This window comes from Macaca nemestrina, chromosome 2 (assembly GCF_043159975.1).
Source record: "Macaca nemestrina isolate mMacNem1 chromosome 2, mMacNem.hap1, whole genome shotgun sequence".
Taxonomy (NCBI): domain Eukaryota; kingdom Metazoa; phylum Chordata; class Mammalia; order Primates; family Cercopithecidae; genus Macaca; species Macaca nemestrina.
This window is the reverse complement of record NC_092126.1, coordinates 164191491-164212045: the sequence shown is the minus strand read 5'-3', so window position 1 is coordinate 164212045 and position 20555 is coordinate 164191491. Positions and strand designations below refer to the sequence as shown.

Genomic DNA, 20555 nt, shown 5'->3' with positions numbered 1-20555 from the left:
TTTCTGCCCCATAGACAGTGCCTGCCGACCTAGAGCAGGAGAGGAGCCTGGCTGGTTCCACCCTGTGCATGAAAGAGGGGTCCCTTCCCCTGGGCATCAGTGACTGGGCAGGAGGAGAGGGGGAACACCTTTGCCATGGTATAGCTTTCTGACCCAGGGCAGGAGAGGAAGACCTAGTGTGGCAAATCTCTGCCCTGAATAAAGCCCTCTATATTCCTACTCCACTTTATTCACTCAATCTCGCCTCCCACAGACCACGCACAACTCACACCTACACTCCCGTTGGGCAGTCTTCACTAATTTTACATGGTACACACTCTCCATCAACTTCCCTCTGACTCAATTCTTTTCATCAAACACATCATCAGTTACTGTAAGTACTGAAATAACCTCCTAATAGGTTTTGCACAGTCATGGGGGCTGCCCTACAAGCCCTTCTTTAGTAACACTTTTTCCTTTTTGAAGTTATTTACACCTTTACTACTGAAACTCAAAGTGTATGCGGAGCAGCATCAGCATCACCTAGGTGCTTCTTAGAAATGCAGAATCTCAGGCCCATCCCAGACCCACCTAAGTGGAAACAGCATTTAAAAAACTAGAGAGACTTTATCTTTTAGAGCTGCTTTAGATTCATCGAAAAATTGCGTGTAAAGTACAGAGGATTTCCATATACTCCCTCCCCACATATTCACAGCTTCCACCACTGTCTACATCCGGCGCCAGAGCAGTCCACTTGTTACAATCAATGAACCTACATTAATACATCATTACCGCCCCAATCCAGAGTTCACGATAGGGATCACTCCTGGTATTGCATATTCTATGGATTTGGACAAATTTATAATAACTTATATCTATCATTACAGCATTATGCAAAATAGATTCACTTCTCTAAAAAATTCCCTGCGCTAGAGACTGCAATTTAGCAAAACCCCCCGGTTACGGGTATGTGGGAACAGAGCTGGGGTAGACCACGCCACTACCCTGGGTAAAGCCCTTCCAGCCTCCTGAATAACATGCGGATTCGTGACTACAGCCCACAAGTGCTGCAGGGTCTGGTTTTGCTCACTGGGCCAGTCCCTCCTCTGCTCCTCCCATAGCTCACTGCCACTCCTCACTGGCAGGGGAAGATAGCACTTTCTCAGGCAGTGCCTATGCCCTGCCTTCAAAGCACTTGGCTTTGTTTGTTGGCCAACAAACAAACACATTTATTTGAGTGGCTATTGGATTACTTTCCCTCTTCCCAATGACAGTAAATTTCACAAATGCCCGAGCCATGTCCCCGGGACCAAGAAAAGTCTCTTGCTTGTAGATGATGTTTGTTGAATTAATAAATGATTAAACAAAAGAATGAACACCTGTGCCAGCCTCATCCTTACCTTTGTGCCTTTGTCCAGGCTGTTGCCCTGACCAGAATTCTCTCTCCATCATCCATCTGCCTCTGTAAAGCCTGCCCTCCTTGCTGCAGCCCAGTCTGGTACCCCCTTTCCCAGATCTTGGGCTCCTACAATCAGGGCAAAGCATTTCATTGCTCTTTGCTTGTTTTACATGGGTTAGCTTTGCATTCCCCCAACTAACATATGCAGACCTCTTTGAGTGCAGAAATCTTAGCCTCGACTTTATGGCCCACCTGGCACACAGTAGGTGGTTCATTGACTTAGTCACAGCAGCAGTAAAATCAGGATATAGCTGGAGAACAAGGTGCTTTCCTAAACATCTTTCTTTAGCTCAAAGATCTCTTTCCATTTAACTCTGACTCTAATTTTCCTGGTACAGTTTCTAAAGTTTGGGTTTTAATTTTTATTTTATGTCTTCTTTTACTTTTTTATCGTTCTCCCTCTTTCTATTCTCTCTCCCTTCCCACCTCCCTTATTTCTGGGAAGCCTGTACAAATTTCCTTCTAAATATTTTAAACTCCTCTGTACTCCCCAGAAGACTAGTTTGGGAATGCTTCCCCAGCTCCCCAGAAGGAAATTGTAACTGTTGGAAATGTAATGTAACTGTCAAATATATACAAAATCTGAGGTGTAAATTGTGAAATGTAAGCCATGGTTCTCTTGGTCCTGAAAACAATGCAAAATAGCTCTGGAGAGAAAATTTTAAATGACCACCATTGCAGTCAAGTAATCTGTGTGCCCCCAACTCCTCTTCCCTTCCCTCTACCTCTCTCTCACACCTCTGATATTCTAGGCAGTACTTTACGTGAGAAGTTTTTAAGACAAGAACCCTTAATAGTCAGGTCTTTGCAGACTGGCAAATCATGCTGGAGCCCAAACTTCTTGATTTGTGGGAAACCAGGAGGTATGCTGCTCACTAGAAAACAGATCTTTTGTTTTCTGACTTAAAAAAAAAAAAAATCAGAACCATCCTGCCACCAGGGACAAGCCTCACCCTTCTTGACAGTCCCAAAAGTTCAGCACTCTTAAGATCACCTGAGCAGGAACAAAAACCTCTGGAAGTCAAATTATTACTTTCAGGACATATATGTAATACCTCTGTGGCAGATTAGAAACAACTAAAAATATAATTTTATGTTAAATCTGATACCACTTAAAGTCAGATGCCAATGTTGAAAAAAGATCTCAGCATCCAAAACAGAACAAATAAGATTAATGTATTAAGAGGAACTTAAGAAGGTTAAGAAGATTAACCTCATTAAGAGGAATTGTCCTCAACTACTCTCCCGCCTTCAAATTGGAAAGAAGATCACCATTGTTCAACTTTAGAAGCAGGACACTTTCACTGAGCTGTATCATGAAAATATAGTTTGGGAATGGACTCTGAGGCTGGTATTAGCACATCACAAAATGTACGTGAGCATCTAATACTCATCTAATGAAAGAGACCATTATGAATCAGCTCTGTGGTTTTGTTAAAATAACACCGTCCCTTCCATGCTTCCTTGTACGTTCTTGAGTTAACTTGGTTGCTAACTTGCTGTGTGATGATAGGAATGTCCTTTAACCTCTTTGAACCACAGTCTTCTCATCTTTAAAATGTTCTGAAAACACCCTGAAGGTTCCTTCCAGCTGATAGGATAATAGAAAGGAGCAGCTCAGAGAACCCCACCTCCTTTCTCTTAACCCTGTAGCAGTTGACTCCGTTAAGTTCCTGAAAGTTGCTTACCTGAACAGAAATGAGAAAGACAAGCCAGCACCAAGAGCTGAAAGAACTTGAGGTATGGACACTTGGATGGTGAGATTCCCTGCCTCCATGTGTGGCCCATGACTTCAGATGCTTCGGGTCAAAAGTGAAAGCCAACAATTTGGAGCCAAGCAAGACCAGGGCACTTCCCAGGCACAAAACAGGCAGGGTGGTGACAATCCAATTGCCAGCCCAGAGGATTCTCCAGTGATGTTTACAAAGCACACAGAGATTGGAGGGTGTTCCTGGGTCTCCAAAGGTTGTGGATTTAGTTTCACAACCTGAAAAAGGAACAAATAAAAGTCATCCAGGAAGGAAGGTGTGCCTACTGTGAGTTGTAAAACTCCAGAGTTGCCTGCTAAAATTAGTTAGAGAGTTTAACCTAAGCAACCGCTAAAGCAGGGCATGACCCTGAGGGAAAGAAAGTTGAAATTCTGTGAAGGGATCAGTTCCAAGAACCAACCACAGCCCTTCCATGTAAAGGCTTTCTACTTAATAGGCGGGATTAAGATTTGGTTAGAAACACAGAGAGCTCTAAGGACCCTCCATATCTGCTAGCCAGCCTCCAAAAGTTCAAATTCTCTTCTGAACACACCAAGAAACACAGAGCAGACAGTAAGGGTGTATTTTGTCCAAGGCAGGACCTAAGTTATGAAATAACTTCTTTCTTGACATATTAACATAAGAAAACAGGTATCTCAATTCTTTAAACCCGCTGCTCAAATAACATATCATAAAGGGGTATGATATCTCAATAACCAGAAAAGTCTATCCATAAAAAGGGAGGGAAAAAAGACACTGCACACGTTACTTATTAAAATTATGTACTCCAGGGCCAGGCGTGGTGGCTCATGCCTGTAATCCCAGCACTTTGGGAGGCTGAGGTGGGCGGATCACTTGAGGTCAGGAGTTCCAGACCAGCCTGGCCAATGTGGCAAAACCCCATTTCTACCAAAAATACAAAAATTAGCCAGGTGCGGTAGTGGGTGCCTGTAATCCCAGCCACTTGGGAGGCTGAGGCACGAGAATTGCTTGAACCCAGGAGGTGGAGGCTACAGTGAGCCAAGATTGCACCACTGCACTCCAGCCTGGGTGACAGAGAAAAAAAAAAATTATGTGATCTCATGTGAGACGGCTAGGGTTTAATTTTTCCAGTAAATATGTCAAAATTGAGAAATGAAAATGAACACTGTGCTCCACCGTCACGCCTTCAGGCTGCTACTAGGACACAGCTCCGTGCTGCTCGGAGAATACTTGAGTGTCCTCTTTGGAGACCACGCTGAAGCTAGAGTTCGTCACGCCATATTGTTTTGTTAGTCATCATGCATTTTAGGCAGGATTAGCTAAAAGAGACTTATTCACCAGAATTTGTTTTTCTTAAGATAGAATCTTGCTCTGTCGCACAGGCTGGAGTGCAGTGGCGTGACCATAGCTCACCACAGTCTCAACCTCCCAAGCTCAAGCGATTTTCCGACTTTCACTTGAATTTTACTGGCTTGAGAAATTCAAATACAGCCCACAAAAATAATATTTGCTAGCATCTAGGACATTTTAAAATAAAGGGCCACAATGCTGACTATGATGCTCCAAATGTGTTGGGAAGCCACAGCCTCCTGTGGGAATGAGACCCTGAAGTTTCCTTTGAGGGCAAGCATGGATCCAGGAGGTGGTAGTGGCGGTGTGTTTGTTTAAAAAGCAGTGAGGTTGCTGGTAACTAGTTCTACCAAGCTATCCCACAGTAAGATAATAGTAAATGTACTTACTTGCTGAAGAAAAATTCCACTTTTTCTTTAACTCCTTTGATTTCAGATGAGACTCCACTTCTGAGATGTTCTCTTCTTGTAGTCTATAAAGCAATGATGAGTCGCTCCGTTTTCTTCGGGTGGGTCGTCTATCAGAGAGGTGGCATTTCCCCTTCTAGCCTGCAGTTGCTTGACAGAAGATTTGAATTGACTCAGAAGTACTTTGTCAGCGCAAGCAGTTTTATTGGACAGCAGAGGAAGCTGCCTCTGCTGCTGACTTCTCCCAGTTGCTTTTGCAGAGGCTGTGTCTGGGGCAAATCACACAGCAGCCTCCCTCACCACCGTGCACAGACTAACAAACACAAAACACCAAGAGCACCCGGCGGCGTAGGGGAAGTGAAGAATGATGCCCAAGAAGAGGGAGGGGCATCCCGCTAGCCTTGCTGTGTGATGGAAGGCGAACTTCATGGGCTGGCTGTTCCTGTGCTGGTCTCAAGTTTTGTTTTAGCACCCAGAGTTACTCCTGAGTCCCTGCAGGAATAAGCTGTCGACCTCATATGTAGGGGACACTTGTGGGAGAGTGCTCAGCTCACAAGATCACCCTCAACTGTACTCCCACCTCTGCATCCCACCATCTTCAGAGAGTGGGCTCTTGCCAGCGACGCTGGACAGTGAATTCTGGTCACCCTAGCCACAGTTGAGTGCATCTCAGGTGGGGTGAGGAAGACTTTAGTCATGCCCATCACTCCCATTTCCAACTAGCTTGCCACCCACCCCTGTGTGCCCCTTTGCAGGATTCTGGAGCCCCTGTGAGTGAGCAGCTGACCCATGCTGGACCAGTGTACTTGTTTGCACAGGTGGAACCTGACAGCACCTTGCATGGGCCTGCAGGATCCACACTTTGATTCCATTCTGTCCTCACCCAGGGCTTCTCTGCTGTCTTGGCATTCTTTGAAAGTTCACTCAAGCATGTGCAATCCAGAAATACAGGGAAGTCGATGCCCATGGAGCTGCTCTTGACCAAGAGGGTTGGAAGCTGGTGGATAACTGCTTCCTCCTTTGCCTCCCAGGTGAACAGTTCTGACGGACATTGCGTGAGGCTCCCCAGAAAGTCCCTGTGGGATCAAGTACCAGTGGCCCCTAACAGTGGTCACCTCTGTGAGGCTTCCTTGTACTGGCTGTGCCTCCTTCCCAGGCCTGCATTGCTGGACCAATGTTTCCAAATAAATTACTTCACTCAAGCCTTTATCTCCAGCTTGGCTTTCTGGAGAATGCAAGCTAAGACAGCAGGGATATTCAGTGTGGTGGAGATACAATAGTTTTTTTCTAAATTAAGCATGTAGAATGAAGAGTACATTTAGAGAGAAATAAGAAAATGATAGTAGACATGGTATATGAACGTGACAAACATTGTGAATATGGTATAGAAGTGTCTGAATATTGACTTAAGGCCATTAGAAAACAAACTTTCCTAGCAAAAATAGCAATTTGAGCTGCTAGCCATCCTATATTTTTCAGTGTTACTGAAGACACTGAGATCCCTTTAAATAAAAAGATGACTAGGAAGGATGAAAGCATGAGGCTTCTGGGTGTCCATTGGGTTGGGAGAGTGAAAATCATCCTAAAGAAAGAGAGAGGAAGAATACAGGTGTTTTCCACTTCTAAATAGGTCCACTTCTAAAGCGTCACTACTACTGGCACCCCACAATGCATGCACTTCCCTGCCACAAGATGCATTCACTTGGGCTGAGGCAAGCTCTTCAAACTGAAGTACTCGTACTCCTGAGAACAGTTGGGGATTTTCACAGGGTATGTGGGCACTGATAGTTTTTAAGAGAATCAATTTTTAGGTTTTCAGTCTTGTTATGTATTCTTTCCTAAAACTTAACTTGCAGTGAGAAGGATCCTGGCCTTAACCTCATGTAAAAAGAAAGGCTTACCTCTCACCCAACCTGAATCTTACTGTGGTACAACATTCTAGAAAGTAAAAAAAACTTCAGAGTGTCAAATAAAGGGACCATTTGAAATACTGGTGCTTTTATCAATTTGGCCTCCTTAAATCAAGACAATATAAGCCCAAGATCGGGCCAATGTGTCCTTCCTATCTTGCCTATATTACTATTAAGTAGATACATGGCATTAGAAATACATGTATTGCCGGGCATGGTGGCTGACGCCTGTAATCCCAGCACTTTGGGAAGCAGAGGCAGGTGGATCCCCTGAGGTCAGGAGTTCAAGACCAGCCTGGACAACATGGCAAAACCCCATCTCTACTAAAAATACAAAAATTAGCCAGGTGTGGTGGCAGGAGCCTGTAATCCCAGCTACTCAGGAGGCTGAAACAAGAGAATCACTTGAACCTAGGAGGCGGAAGATGCAGTGAGCCAAGATTGTGCCATTGCACTCCAGCCTGGGGGACAGAGTGAGACTCTGTCAAAAAGAAAAACAAAAAACAAACAAACAAACAACAACAACAACAAAACCAGAAACAAAAAAACAAAACAAAAAAAAACAACAAAAGAAATAGATGTAGTGGGGTGGCAGGAATGACGGCAGCTTTTATTTAATAAACTTGCGTCTTCTACTTCCTACCTATCATCAAAGACGCCAGCCGGGCACAGTGGCTCACGCCTGTAATCCCAGCACTTTGGGAAGCTGAGGTGGGTGGATCACAAGGTCAGGAGTTCAAGACCAACCTGGCCAATATGGTGAAACCCTGTCTCTACTAAAAATACAAAAATTAGCCAGGCATGGTGGCGGGCACCTGTAATCCCAGCTACTCGGGAGGCTGAGGCAGGAGAATCACTTGAACTTGGGAGTCAGGGGTTGCAGTGAGCTGAGATAGCACCACTACAATCCAGTCTGAGTTTTTTGAGACTCTGTCTCAAAAAAAAAAAAAAAAAAAAAAAAAAAGACACCATTCTTCCCATACCAGCCAGAAAGAGAGCAAAGTGTGTGGGTGAGAAATACTGACTGCAGCGAGACTTCCTTCATCTCAGCAACAAGTTTTTGGCAGGGCTTAGTGGATACTACCCTATTCACCTTAGATTTGGAATACTCAAGCTTTGGAAATCATGCAGGCAGAACTTGCTATGAAAGGACTCCACTGCACTGTCACCTTCTGTATTGGCAGAAGGGGCCTAGTGAACACCCTTCTTCACCTGTGTCTTGTTCTGGTCTCAGATGCATATTTTGAATAATTGCAAGGAATATGGACGTGACAATTTCCGCCTTACCTCTGGTAGATCAACATTAAATTTTCAAGTAAAGGGAACACAGATTAGAGGTAAGTTCATGCTTTCTATTTTCTTGAACATTTACTCAGATCAAATAAATGTTTTCACTGATTTTTGCCACTTCTACTTGATACATTATTACAATGCACTGGAAGTGATATTTTTTCCAGGTATTTGAAGTAATAGAAAGTTATAGATGTCAACTTAAAATGAACAAAGAAATACAGAGTTTTAGAAATTTCTTTTCTTTTCTTTTTTAGATGGAGTCTTGCTTTGCCGCCCAGGCTGGAGTGCAGTGGTGCAATCTTGGCTCACTGCAACCTCTGCCTTCTAGGTTCAAGCAATTCTTCTGCCTCAGCCTCCCGAGTAGTTGGGACTACAGGCGTGTGCCACCATGCCAGGCTACATTTCTGTATTTTTAGTAGAGATAGGGTTTCACCATTTTGGCCAGGCTGGTCTCAAACTCCTGACTTTGTGATCAGTCCGCCTCGGCCTCCCAGAGTGCTGGGATTACAGGCGTGAGCCACTGCGCCTAGCTGAGTTTTAGAAATTTCATGAGGGACTATATGAATAAAAATTTTGACGATCACAGGCACCCTCAAATTTTAAGAATCCCAGTGAAATCCTAACCTGCCTTGGTGAAACACCCATTAAACAACTTTGCCATTAGCATCTTGATGTGACTTAATCAAAGAGGCTGGAAGAAAGGAACACCAGGCAGGTACTTTACAGGGTTTCCCCAATCCTGATTGTAAAATTCAGAAGGCTCCTCTTCCAAGATTATGTACTAATGGGATGTGTTTAATTCCTCTTCCTCCTTCAATGGGTCTAGGAGCATGACCTGTGAACCACAGATTTCTAAGGTAAATTTCAGGACACTGGAGGTGGTGATGGATGAAGAAGGGCAAAGGAAGCTGACCCCGAACACCTATATTACTGGAAAACAAAACAAAACAAAACCAAGTAAAAGATCTAAAAGGAGGCTGGGCGCAGTGGCTCATGTCTGTAATCCCAGCACTTTCGGAGGCTGAGGCGGGCGGATCACTTGAGGCCAGGAGTTCGAGGCCAGCTGGCCAATAAGGTGAAACCCCATCTCTACAAAAATAAATAAATAAATAAATAAATAAATAAATAAATAAATAAAATTAGCTGGGCATGGTGGTTCACGTCTGTAATCCCAGCTACTCGGAAGGCTGAGCCATGAGACTTGCTTGAACTTGGGAGGTGGAGGTTGCAGTGAGCTAAGGTTGTGCCATTGCACTCCAGCCTGGGTGACAGAGCAAGAGTCTGTTTCAAAAATGAAACAAAACAAAACACAATAACAAAAACACTTTAAATGAGTTTGTTCTGAGGAGCAGACCCAGGGTTGGAGAAGAATAGAGCAGGAATTACTGCTCCTCAGTGTAAATTCGTCACCGCCAGTTATTTTTTTAATCCATCCTTGGCTTTACTGTAATAAAAGTGAAAGAAATTATTTTAAAAAATTTTATGTGAAAAATTTAAAGGATAAATTTATGAAAGTATATTTTTGTAATTCTAGGGTGAGCAAGCCACAAAACTTGGAAGCCATGAAAAAAGAAAAGATACACAGATTTGAGTTCATAAAAATTAAAAATATGTGTACAATGAAAGACACCATAAATGAAATGAAAACACAGTCACAGACTGTAGAGGACCCAGCAGGAAGAGATGAGGAGAGGGAGATGCAGCTTTGTGACTCAGGAAGCACACGTGGTGCAGAGGCTGTTGTGACACTGTAGGGGAAGCCTGGCCCTTTGCTTTACCCCTGAGCAAGATGATCTCTGTGGAAACGAAGATTCCATCTTTCCACTCTTGACCTCAGAGCCACTTCACCTCCTCAGCTGATAAAGCCAGCCTGAGCTCAAACTTCCTACCCTTCCTTTCAGCATCCACAGGGAAGGCTGGGCTGGCTCCAGGCAGTGGCCTCAGAATTACTGTAAGTGCTGCCATTTGCAGGTTGCCTACTCAGGTCCCACGGTGCTAGCCTGACTGCTGGGAAAACCCGTTTCCCACAGTGCCACGCAAACAAAACCCGTTATTGCACTGACAAAAATTTTCAGGGGAGTTTTTCATGTTCTAACATTACCCTCCCATGGAGTTTAGAAGTTCATTTTTAGATGTGGCTGCAGTCTCGGCAGTGAAGGATAACAAGAAGCCTTCTGACCATTTCAATACAATTCCCCAGCATCTTCACACTGTTTTCTGTCACAGAATATGGTGGCAGTGACCGTCAGCTTCTCTGTGGAGGGTTGAAATGCTCCTGGCTCCTTTCCCTACTTTAACCCAGCACGTCTATAAGGCTTGCACCCCGCATAGGGCGGCTGATCTAGGCTTTAAGGCTATGGTGCTCCCCAGGAGTGCCACAGTCTGCTAAAGCTGGCAGCAAATGTCATCAAAGTGGAAGAGTTCACCTCTTCATCTTAAAATGTTGTCACGTTCTTTCTGGTTCTTTGAGATGGAAATCACCAAAATGCTAAAATGAAGAGAAATGGACATTCAGAGCTAGCCCTCATTCAGAGTGAGGGCCCTCTTCTTACTGCCCACTGCCCACTCTCCCTCCTATACTTGGCATCTTACTCTTCCTGCCTGTGACTCTTGACACACTGTCCCCCAACTTCCTTGGCTGCCTTTCCCCATTCTCTCTGCCCATCTAAACATCTTTCTTCCTCAAAGGACCAGGCCAAATGCCACTTCCCCAAGAAGCTTTCCTGACTCTTCTAAATATCCATCTGCTCTTTCCCTTCTCTGAGGTCCTATGTCTGTGCCACTCATTTGGCACCAATCCAATCCCTCCCCACCCACCCACCCCCAAATTTATTGAGTGCCTACTATGTGCCTGGAAGGGTTCAAACACTGGAGAAGCAAAATGGTTTGACCAGGAGAGATAGGACAATGTGGACAGATCCTAAGAAAAAGAAACAGCAGAAAAAGAGCAGGGCAGCTAGCTGAATTTAAGTCTGCAGTGTGGCGAAAATGCCAACAACATATTGCGAGATATGAGTGGCAACATGACACACCATGGCCAGAAATTATCTTTTTGGATTCTTTCTACATGAACCCAGATCCTTATTGAAATATTACTTCCAACTTCAAACTAAATGTGGACAGGATCCGGCAGAAAGTAACAAACAATAACAAAAAGGATGCTAAACCAGGTAGCTCAGAGAACAGAGGAATGGGGAGCCGAGATGTTTTAGACGGGCCAAGTGGTTTTGAGGCATTTGGTAATGATCCTCTGTGGCTTTGAGGTGTGTCTGTTTCTTTGTTTTGAGCTAGTCAGGGACATAAATGCCCTCTACATCTGTAGGCGACCAAACTGGAGAAAATAATCTACATGTAAGCAGGATAAATTTTGATTGTGTTTAAGGAAAACTTTTTTTGTGTTGAAGCTGGAAAAGGTGACTTTCAAAGAAGGTTGCAAATTTTTATTGCCTGATGCTTTAAGAAGAGAAGAGACAAATCCTGTTTTGGAAAAACAGAGGTTTCTCTGCCTGAGAGTATGGAACTGTGGTGGGATCCCGGGCCGTCCACGATTCTAGGATCTGAGGCATTACATGTCACTGCCACTGGCTGCCACTCCCCAGCCCTGACACACTGTCCACCAGAACCACTAACAAAGTTATAAAAGTCACCCTTTTCAGTTTTCTATTTCATTTTCCCTGCCCCCTGAGAAACAGGAACCAAGGACCAGGCAGTAGGAGAAGCCAGACATAATCTATGCTTTCAAAGTGGGCCACCATGACGTGAATGAATTAGAGCTGAAGGGTCATGGAGGCAGCCTGTTCCTCCTCCCTCCCTTCTCCCCAGCTCTGACCCCTACTTCTTCCTTTTTGTGTATTATTCTGAAAAATAAATCAAACAGTTGCCATTTGTTTTATATTACGTTGGTCCACAACGTCAAAGGTCATGGTTTCCAGATTTCGGAAAAGGAGTTTGATTCTGTTCCTAAAATTAAAGAGAAATTGCAAGACTTGAATGGAAAGGGGAAGTTCCCCTTCACTAACTCTTTCTAGAAGGGTCAACATTTAAAACTTAACCTGTGGCCGGGTGTGGTGGCTCACGCCTGTAATCCCAGCACTTCGGGAGGCCAAGGAGGGGGGATCACTTGAGGTCAGGAGTTTGAAACTAGCCTGGCCAACATGGCAAAACCCCATCTCTACTAAAAATTAAACAATTAGCTGGGCATGGTGGTGGGTGCCTGTAATCACAGCTACTCCGGAGGCTGAAGCATGAGAATTGCTTGAACCTGGGAGGCGGAGGTTTCAGTGAGCTGAGATTGAACAATTGCACTCCAGCCTGGGCAACCGAGTGAGACTCTGACTCGAACAAACACACAAACAAACAAAAACCAAAAAAGTTAACCTCGTGTGGATATTTACCTATGATTTGAATACGAGAAGGATTTGACCACTTGAGGGTCTGATTTATACAAGTACCACATGATGAAGAACAGGATTTTATGGAGTGAAGATCCTTAGCAGCACTCTCCGACTGAATCTCTCCGGAGCCTGAATTGATTTCTCCAGTGGCCACTGGTAGAAGTTGAGTGACTCCTCCAATAGCCCCAGACACAACTAGGAAATGTGCCTAAACTGGCTGCCATTTGAAACCTTTTGGTGTCCTTTTTTAGATGCACCACCCTAAACTTCAGGAGTTCTCTCCAGAGAGTAATTTTAGGAATGAATGCCAGAGACCAAGGAATGAGGGACTGTTGCCTCATCAGAGGGAGAAGGAGCTAGCTGGAAAAACGAGAGGAACAAAATGTCCCCTGACTAGATTTTTCTTTACCCTTTGTCTCAAGGACTCTTCTAGAAACAGAAATGAGAGTAGATTCGTGTATTTTCCCAGGTTGACCCCAATGGAGGGATTGTGGGGCAGAGGCCGCATGAAAGAAAGATAACTTCAGTAGGGCTCTCCAAACTTTTGGTTTCAGGAGCAGTCACTTTTTACTTCCTAGAAACTGTATTTTCACCTACTGAGAGTCTAGCAGGCAGTGAAGTCCCCTTAGGATGGGACCGTGGGCAGGAGGATTGATGTTTCATTGCAAACCCTGGAAGCGGAACTTGGGACTCAGCTGGCCAGCTGAGCTTCTCTTCCTGTGGGAAATCCCAGCAAAACCAGGAGAAAGGGAGCAACAGAGGTCATCTGCTAGGAAATGTACCAAAGAAGATTTGAAAAGTACTGGTGGATCTCCAGAGCAAAGGCTGGAAAGCCCTGACCTACAGGAGCAGGCTACTGCATTGTTGGGAGGGGCAGGATTCACATCCACATGGACTTCCCTCGGGTCTCTTTCCGCTCTGCAGGGAAGGGTGGAAGCTGCTCCTAGGGTTTTTTTTTTAATTCTTTGAGATGGAGTATGGGTCTGTCACCCAGGCTACAGTGTAGTGGCATGATCTTGGCTCACTGCAACTTCTGCCTCCCAGGTTCAAGCGATTCTCCTGCCTCAGCCTCCCGAGTAGCTGGGATTACAGGCTTGCACCACCACGCCCAGATAATTTTGTATTCTTAGTAAAGAGGAGGTTTTGCCATGTTGGCCAGGCTGGTCTTGAACTCCTGACCTTGTGATCCGCCTGCCTCGGCCTCCCAAAGTGCTGGGATTACAGGTGTGAGCCACCACACCCGGCCACTCCTAGGTTTTAAAACACCAGTTTGTATCCACTTACCTCTTTTGCTCCTCTCCATATAGTCTCCCATCTCTACCTCTTGCTATATTTGATTACTACCTCTTGTTAGAATTACAATGCATATCTTAGATTTTTCTTTAAATACAACTATTAGAGTGTCATCAAGAAGAGACTTAACCCTCTTTGGGGGCAGGGTATAGAATATTTATTTATTTATTTATTTATTTAGAGACAGGGTCTCACTCTGTCACTTAGGCTACTGTGCAGTTGTGTGACCCTAGCTTATTGTAACCTCAAACTCTCAGGCTCAAGCAATCCTCCTGCCCCAGCCTCCTCAGTAGCTGGGACTACAGGTGTGCACCACCACACCTGGATAATTTTATTTATTTATTTATTTTGCAGAGACAGGGTCTCACATTGTTGCACAGGTTGGTCTTGCACTCCTGGACTCAAGTGATCCTCCCACCTCTGCCTCCCAGCATACTAGGTTTATAGGCATGAGTCACTGTACCCAGCAAATATTTTAAAAATCAGACTCAAGAGGTTCATATCTTTAATAGATGTTTAGTCTATCACGTAATTTCAATTTTTTTCTAAGTGACAGTAGAAGGAATGGAAGAAGTCCTGGCTGGGAGTTCAAAAGGCCAGGCCCACTTCTCTCCACGTGTGAAACTGAGTTATATAAACTCTGAGTAACTGTCTTCACTGGCCTCAGCTTCCTCCCTAGAAAGTTATTGTCAGCCAGGCACAGTGACTCATGCCTACAATCCCAGCACTTTGGGAGGCTGAGGCAGGTGGATCACTTGAGGTCAGGAGTTCAAGACCAGCCTGGCCAACATGGTGAAATCCCCTCTCCACTAAAAATACAAAAATTAGCCGGGCGTGGTGGCAAGCACCTGAAATCCCAGCTACTTGGGAAGCTGAGGCAGGAGAATTGATTGAACTTGGGAAGTGGAGGTTGCAGCAAGCTGGGATCACACCACTGCCCTCCGGCCTGAGGGACAGAGCCAGACTCCGTCTCAAAAAAAAAAAAAAAAGAAAAAAGGAAAAAAAGAAACTGTCGTCAACTGAGAATTGACAAGTTTATAAATCTGGAAAGGAGAGCTTTATTTTTCATAAAGGGTTGCAGACCGCAGGGTGTCCGTTCTCAGTCTGGGAAGTATAGCCTTCCAGCCAGAAGCCAAAAAGAGGCACTTCGAGGGAAGGGCAAAGGGAACAGGAATGTATGCTGAGCAGGGCGGCCAAATACACATATGTATTTATTTATGTATTTATTTATTGAGACAGGGTCTCACTCTGTCACTCAGGCTGGAGTGCAGTGGCACAATCTCAGCTCACTTCAACCTCTATCTCCCGAGTTCAAGCGATTCTTACGCCTCAGCATCCCAAGTAGCTGGGATTACAAAAATACACGTATTTAATAAGCTATAGGAGAAATCATGAATATTTATGAAAGGAGAAACATGTGCATGTGCAATTGAGCTTCATGCCCCTTTAAGGTGTGCCTTGTACAAAAAATGACAGCATCAGCATGATCTGAGGGTGGAGTTCTCGGCCCTCTGATGTTAAAAGGTGAAGCAGAGGACACAAAAACCCTCACTGCAGGTCCTCTGTAGACTGGCCCAAACCAATCTGTGACTGGTGGTCTCTTATCAGGACAGAATGATGGTCAGTTGTGTGTCAAAACTGCAAAAGGAAGGGACAGCAGTTATGTGGTTGGTTGAAATCAGCGGTGGAGTCTGAGCCTGTTTTCACTGATGAGCTGATCTTCTGGATGCCGCTCTCTGAACACCCTGACTGAGCTGATAACATTAACTCTCTCATAGGTGCCAACCATGTACCTTGACCGTTCTCTCTTTCCACACTCTCACAGCTTCGTGCCATTGTCCTGTACAGTGTCTCCTCTCCTCATGTGATTTTTGCCCTACCTCTGTAGCTGCAAGAAGCACCAAGCATGTGCTTGGCTGGCACATTTTATTTATTTATTTATTTGTATTATTTTTGAGTCAGAGTTTTGCTCTTGTTGCCCAGACTGGAGTGCAATGGTGCGATCTTGGCTCACTGCAACCTCTGCCTCCCCTGTTCAAGCAATTCTCCTGCCTCAGCCTCCCAAGTAGCTGGGATTACAGGCACCCGCCACCACGCCCAGCTAATTTTTGTATTTTTAGTTAAGATGGGGTTTCACGCTGTTGGCCAGGCTGGTCTCGAACTCCCGACCTCAGGTGATCCGCGCGCCTCGGCCTCCCAAAGTGCTGGGATTACAGGCGTGACCCACCGCACCAGACTGGCTGGCACATTTTAGATACTGTATTAGTCAAGGTTCTTCTGAGAAACAGAACTGATAGGATGGACACACACACGCACATGCAGAGAAAGAGAGTTTACTTTGAGGAATTGGCTTATACCATTGTGGAGGCTGGTAGGTTCGACAGGGTAGGCCAGCAGGCTGAAGACCAGGAAAGAGTTGCAGCTGGAGTCTAAAGGCAGTCTGCTAGCAGAATTCTCTCTTCTTTGGGGGAGGCGAGTCTTTTTTCTATTAAGGCTTTCAACTGATTGGAATGAGGCTCATCCACATTAGGGAGAGTAATCTGCTTTACTCAAAGGCTACTGATTTAGATGTGAATCTCATCTTAAAAAATACCTGCACAGAAACATCTAGAACAATGTTTGACCAAATATCTAGGTACTGTGGCCTATCCAAGCTGACAAAATTAGCCATCACAGATGCTCACTAAATCTTCTTGAATTGAATTGAAAACACACGATATGTGAGCAGCTACTTTTGGTTTCCTGTTTCTCCTGTACTAGCTTTCTTCTGCTTTCTTCATTTTCCTTCATTTAAATTCATTTTAGGCCGGGCGCGGTGGCTCAAGCCTGTAATCCCAGCACTTTGGGAGGCCGAGACGGGCGGATCACGAGGTCAGGAGATCGAGACCATCCTGGCTAACACCGTGAAACCCCGTCTCTACTAAAAATACAAAAAAAAACTAGCCGGGCGAGGTGGCGGGCGCCTGTAGTCCCAGCTACTCCGGAGGCTGAGGCAGGAGAATGGCCTAAACCCGGGAGGCGGAGCTTGCAGTGAGCTGAGATCCGGCTACTGCACTCCAGCCCGGGCTACAGAGCAAGACTCCGTCTCAAAAAAAAAAAAAAAATAAATAAATAAATAAATAAATTCATTTTAACAAATGTATATAGAGGTCTAACCTGTAGTATGTTTTTCTTTAAGCTTTTTTGCTATTTTGTGTCTGCTAGTAAGTCCAAGTGGCCCTGCCTATCAACCATTTCCTATTTAACCAACTCCCTTTTCTTTCACTTTTTTTTTTTTTTTTAAGCTCCGATTATTCAGCTAGGCAGTCATGTATGTATAATCCACATATTCAGGCCCCAAAGTGGCAAAGAGTTAATTCCTGTTTTTTGATTCTGTGCTTCCATTTGCCTTCTGTTGAAGCAGTTTTAGCCACGGTGTGGTAGAGGAGCTGACCACTAGGGCCTTAGACTTTTTTGTGTCAAATTGGAAGGGAGTTTATTCTAAAAGCATGACCTTATGTGAACATTTAGAATCAATTACGGTCATAATACTATTGCAAATGAGACAGACACACTTATAATGTAAAAGTAAGTAGTTTTATTTACAGGATATAAAATTGCATACACAAAATTATTCCACTTTTGTTCAAAAAAACATGTACATAAAATAAAGACTGTAAATATATACAACCTGAATCATGAACTGTGGATGGTTTCTATTTTGTCTATGTTTTCTAAAATTTCTTCATACACATAATATACAAAAATGCTTATTGCAAGCATTAAGCTTCCCTTTCTCTCTCTTCCTACTCCCTGACAACTCTCTCATCCTCATCCTCAGAGATAACTGTAATCATTATTAGTAATTTGATATTTATCCTTCTATCCATTTTATACACATATACGTGCATTTGCACATGCACACACACACAGCTTTTCTCACGAATATAAATAAGGCCATATATATTCATCTTTTTAAATCTTTTTAATTTTTTGTCTGTTTGTTTTGAGATGGAGTCTTGCTCTGTTTCCCACGCTGGAGTGCAATGGCGCGATCTTGGCTCACAGCAGCCTCTGCCTCTGGGGTTCAGTGATTCTCCTGCCTCAGCCTCCCGAGTAGCTGGGACTACAGGCCTGCACCACCATGCCCGGCTAATTTTTGTGGTTTTAGTAGAGACAAGGTTTTACCATGTTGGCCAGGCTGGTCTTGAACTTCTGACCTTAGGTGATTCACCCACCTTGGTCTCCCAAAGTGCTGGGATTACAGGCGTGAGCCACCGCGCCCAGCCTAAAATTTTATTTTTTTCAGTTAAGTGTCTCTAAGCTCTTCCCATGTGAGCATGTCTATGTCTACCTCACGGTTTTAAGCAGCTCCATAGTTTTTCCATAAATAGTTATGTCACAATTTAGGGGAAGGAAATGAATACTCCCCTGTAGATGGATATTGAGGATATTTCCAATTTTCTGCCATTGGGAACATTTTGTGCAGAACATCCAGAAACATTTATATTTGTGAATGTGTGTGGGTATTTCTTTTAGAACATTTTGACTACAATTATACATTACTTTTATTATAAAAAGTTACTGTACTTATCTTCAAACTCATCAAGTTGTATACGCTAAATATGTACCGCTTTTTGTATGCCAGTCATATCTCAATAAAGTTATTTAAGAAAACATATAAACACTTGTTTTGGTAATTTTAAAAATAGTTAGAAGCCTAAAAGTAAGATTACTTGGGTACTCCAGAGGAGCAGGGGCTGTCAGGGCCTAGCACATACTTACACAGCAGGTGTTTAATGTCTGAAGAATGTATAAAGATCTTTCTTGTAAGTGACAAGTTTGTTAAGAACAGTGTCATTGTTCCTACCTTATATATGAAGTGTCTGAAGGATCTTAGAGATCAGGTCCAAGGCCTACAAGTTTATTTCTCAGCAAGAGCCTCAACATAGCAATTGATTCAGTATTGGTGAGTAATGAAGATGCCTATGATATGTCTTCCTCAATAAAACTAAGAGCAAGGAACCAAGTATGCAATATATTTGTCTTTCTAGGACCTATGCTAATGCCTAGCACCTAGTAAGATGCCAAGTAACTATTGGTTCTTTTTGGCAGAACAACATTCACTGTTTCCTTCGCAAACAAACACTGGTTTTTGTAAAAGAACCTACCACTATCTTTCAGGGAAGACGTGTCTATCATTGATCTAAGGGAAACATCATAATCCAACCTGCCTGCCAGGAATTGGTTTAGACTTCTGGAGGATCTTTGAGAATAGTTTCTTTATCTTGAAAGAAGAGACACTCTCTTTTTCCACTGGACACTGTCTATAACTGCAACTGCAATGTATTATTATGCATACACATTATCTTGACTGCAATATAATCATAAATATATAATCTGAAATAATCAGAGCTAAACAAAAATTTTCAAAGGAATTAACAGTAAGTGATTAATAGGCAAGGCCTCTTGGACTCACTAGCAGACACAAAATAGCAAAATGGTTTAAACAAAAACACACCGAAGAATAGGACCTCTATACACATTTGATAAAATGAATTAAAATGGGGGAAAATGTGATCTTGTGCCAGTTAAAAACGTCAGTCTGGGGATAAAAATAACTGAAGATAGTAGGTCAGAAAGATAAGAAGAACAGGGCCTTTGATGATAGTATTGAGTTGCTGAATTAACCCTGGGACTTCTTACCTTTAGACATTTTGTTACATAAGATAATAAGTGTCTTTATTATTTAAGCCTGGTGAGTATGTGGTGTTTTGGGGGTGGGGAAGAGTGATGTTATTTGCCATTATTTGGAACCAGAAACATGCTAACTGATAAATTATCCTGTTGGTTTACACGACAATGTCCTTGATGCCCCAGAAACATTTTCTAATTTTGACAGAGGAGAAAGGATGTCAGTAGGTGTTAACTAATGTGAAAAGAAGGTAGAATGGCTCATGTGTGTGATGGAGATGAGAACTGGGAATACAGAGAGGTATCTGATCTGGTAGTAATTTTTTCTTGCATGACTACTACATTGATAAGCACTGTGCTAAAATTTTTCAATTATTTCATGCAATCTTCAAACCAACTTTATGAAATATGTACTATTATTTTTCCTACTTTACAACAGAAAGTGAAGCTTAGCAAGATGAAGTGACTTGTCTAAAGTCACTTACTCAAGCTAGTGTTTTTTGTTGTTGTTGTTTGTTTTTGTTTTGTTTCGTTTTTTTTGAGATGGAGTCTCACTCTGTTGCCCAGGCTGGAGTGCAGTGGTACGATCTTGGTTTACTGCAACCTCCACCTCCCGGGTTCAAGTGATTCTCCTGCCTCAGCCTCCCGAGTAGCTGGGATTACAGGCACCCACCACCATGCCCGGCTAATTTTTTGTTTTTAGTAGAGACTGGGTTTCACCATGTTAGTCAGGCTGGACTCGAACTCCTGACCTCGTGATCCACCCGCCTTGGCCTCCCATAATGCTGGGATTACAGGCATGAGCCACCATGCCTGGCCCCCAAGTGTTATCACAAGGATTTGAAACCAGATAGCATGGATGTGTAAGGAGTCCATGCTAATGGTCGCAAGTTCATAGGCACCATAAAGTTCAAAGCAAACAAATTGCTAACAACCCCAGTTTTTCTGTTTTGTTTTTGTTTGTTTGTTTGTCTGTTTGTGTTTTGAGACAGGATCTTGCTTTGTCTTCCAGGCTGGAGTGCAGTGGCACAATCTCAGCTCACTGCAACCTCTGCCTCCTGGGCTCA

At 43.7% G+C, this 20555-nt stretch overlaps 1 protein-coding gene across 1 annotated transcript in view; it reads right to left on the bottom strand.

The window, feature by feature from the left end:
• LOC105470340 (CD80 molecule) overlaps nt 1-5234 on the bottom strand; it is a 33652-nt gene extending 28418 nt beyond the window's left edge. The window contains exons 1-2 of the mRNA XM_011722201.3: nt 4908-5234; nt 3127-3425 (exon numbers count right to left, since the gene is read on the bottom strand). Coding sequence (XP_011720503.1) covers nt 3127-3226 — 100 coding nt within the window. The 5' untranslated portion in view covers nt 3227-3425; nt 4908-5234. The remainder of the gene's footprint in view (nt 1-3126; nt 3426-4907) is intronic.
• Between the last annotated feature and the right edge of the window lie 15321 nt (nt 5235-20555).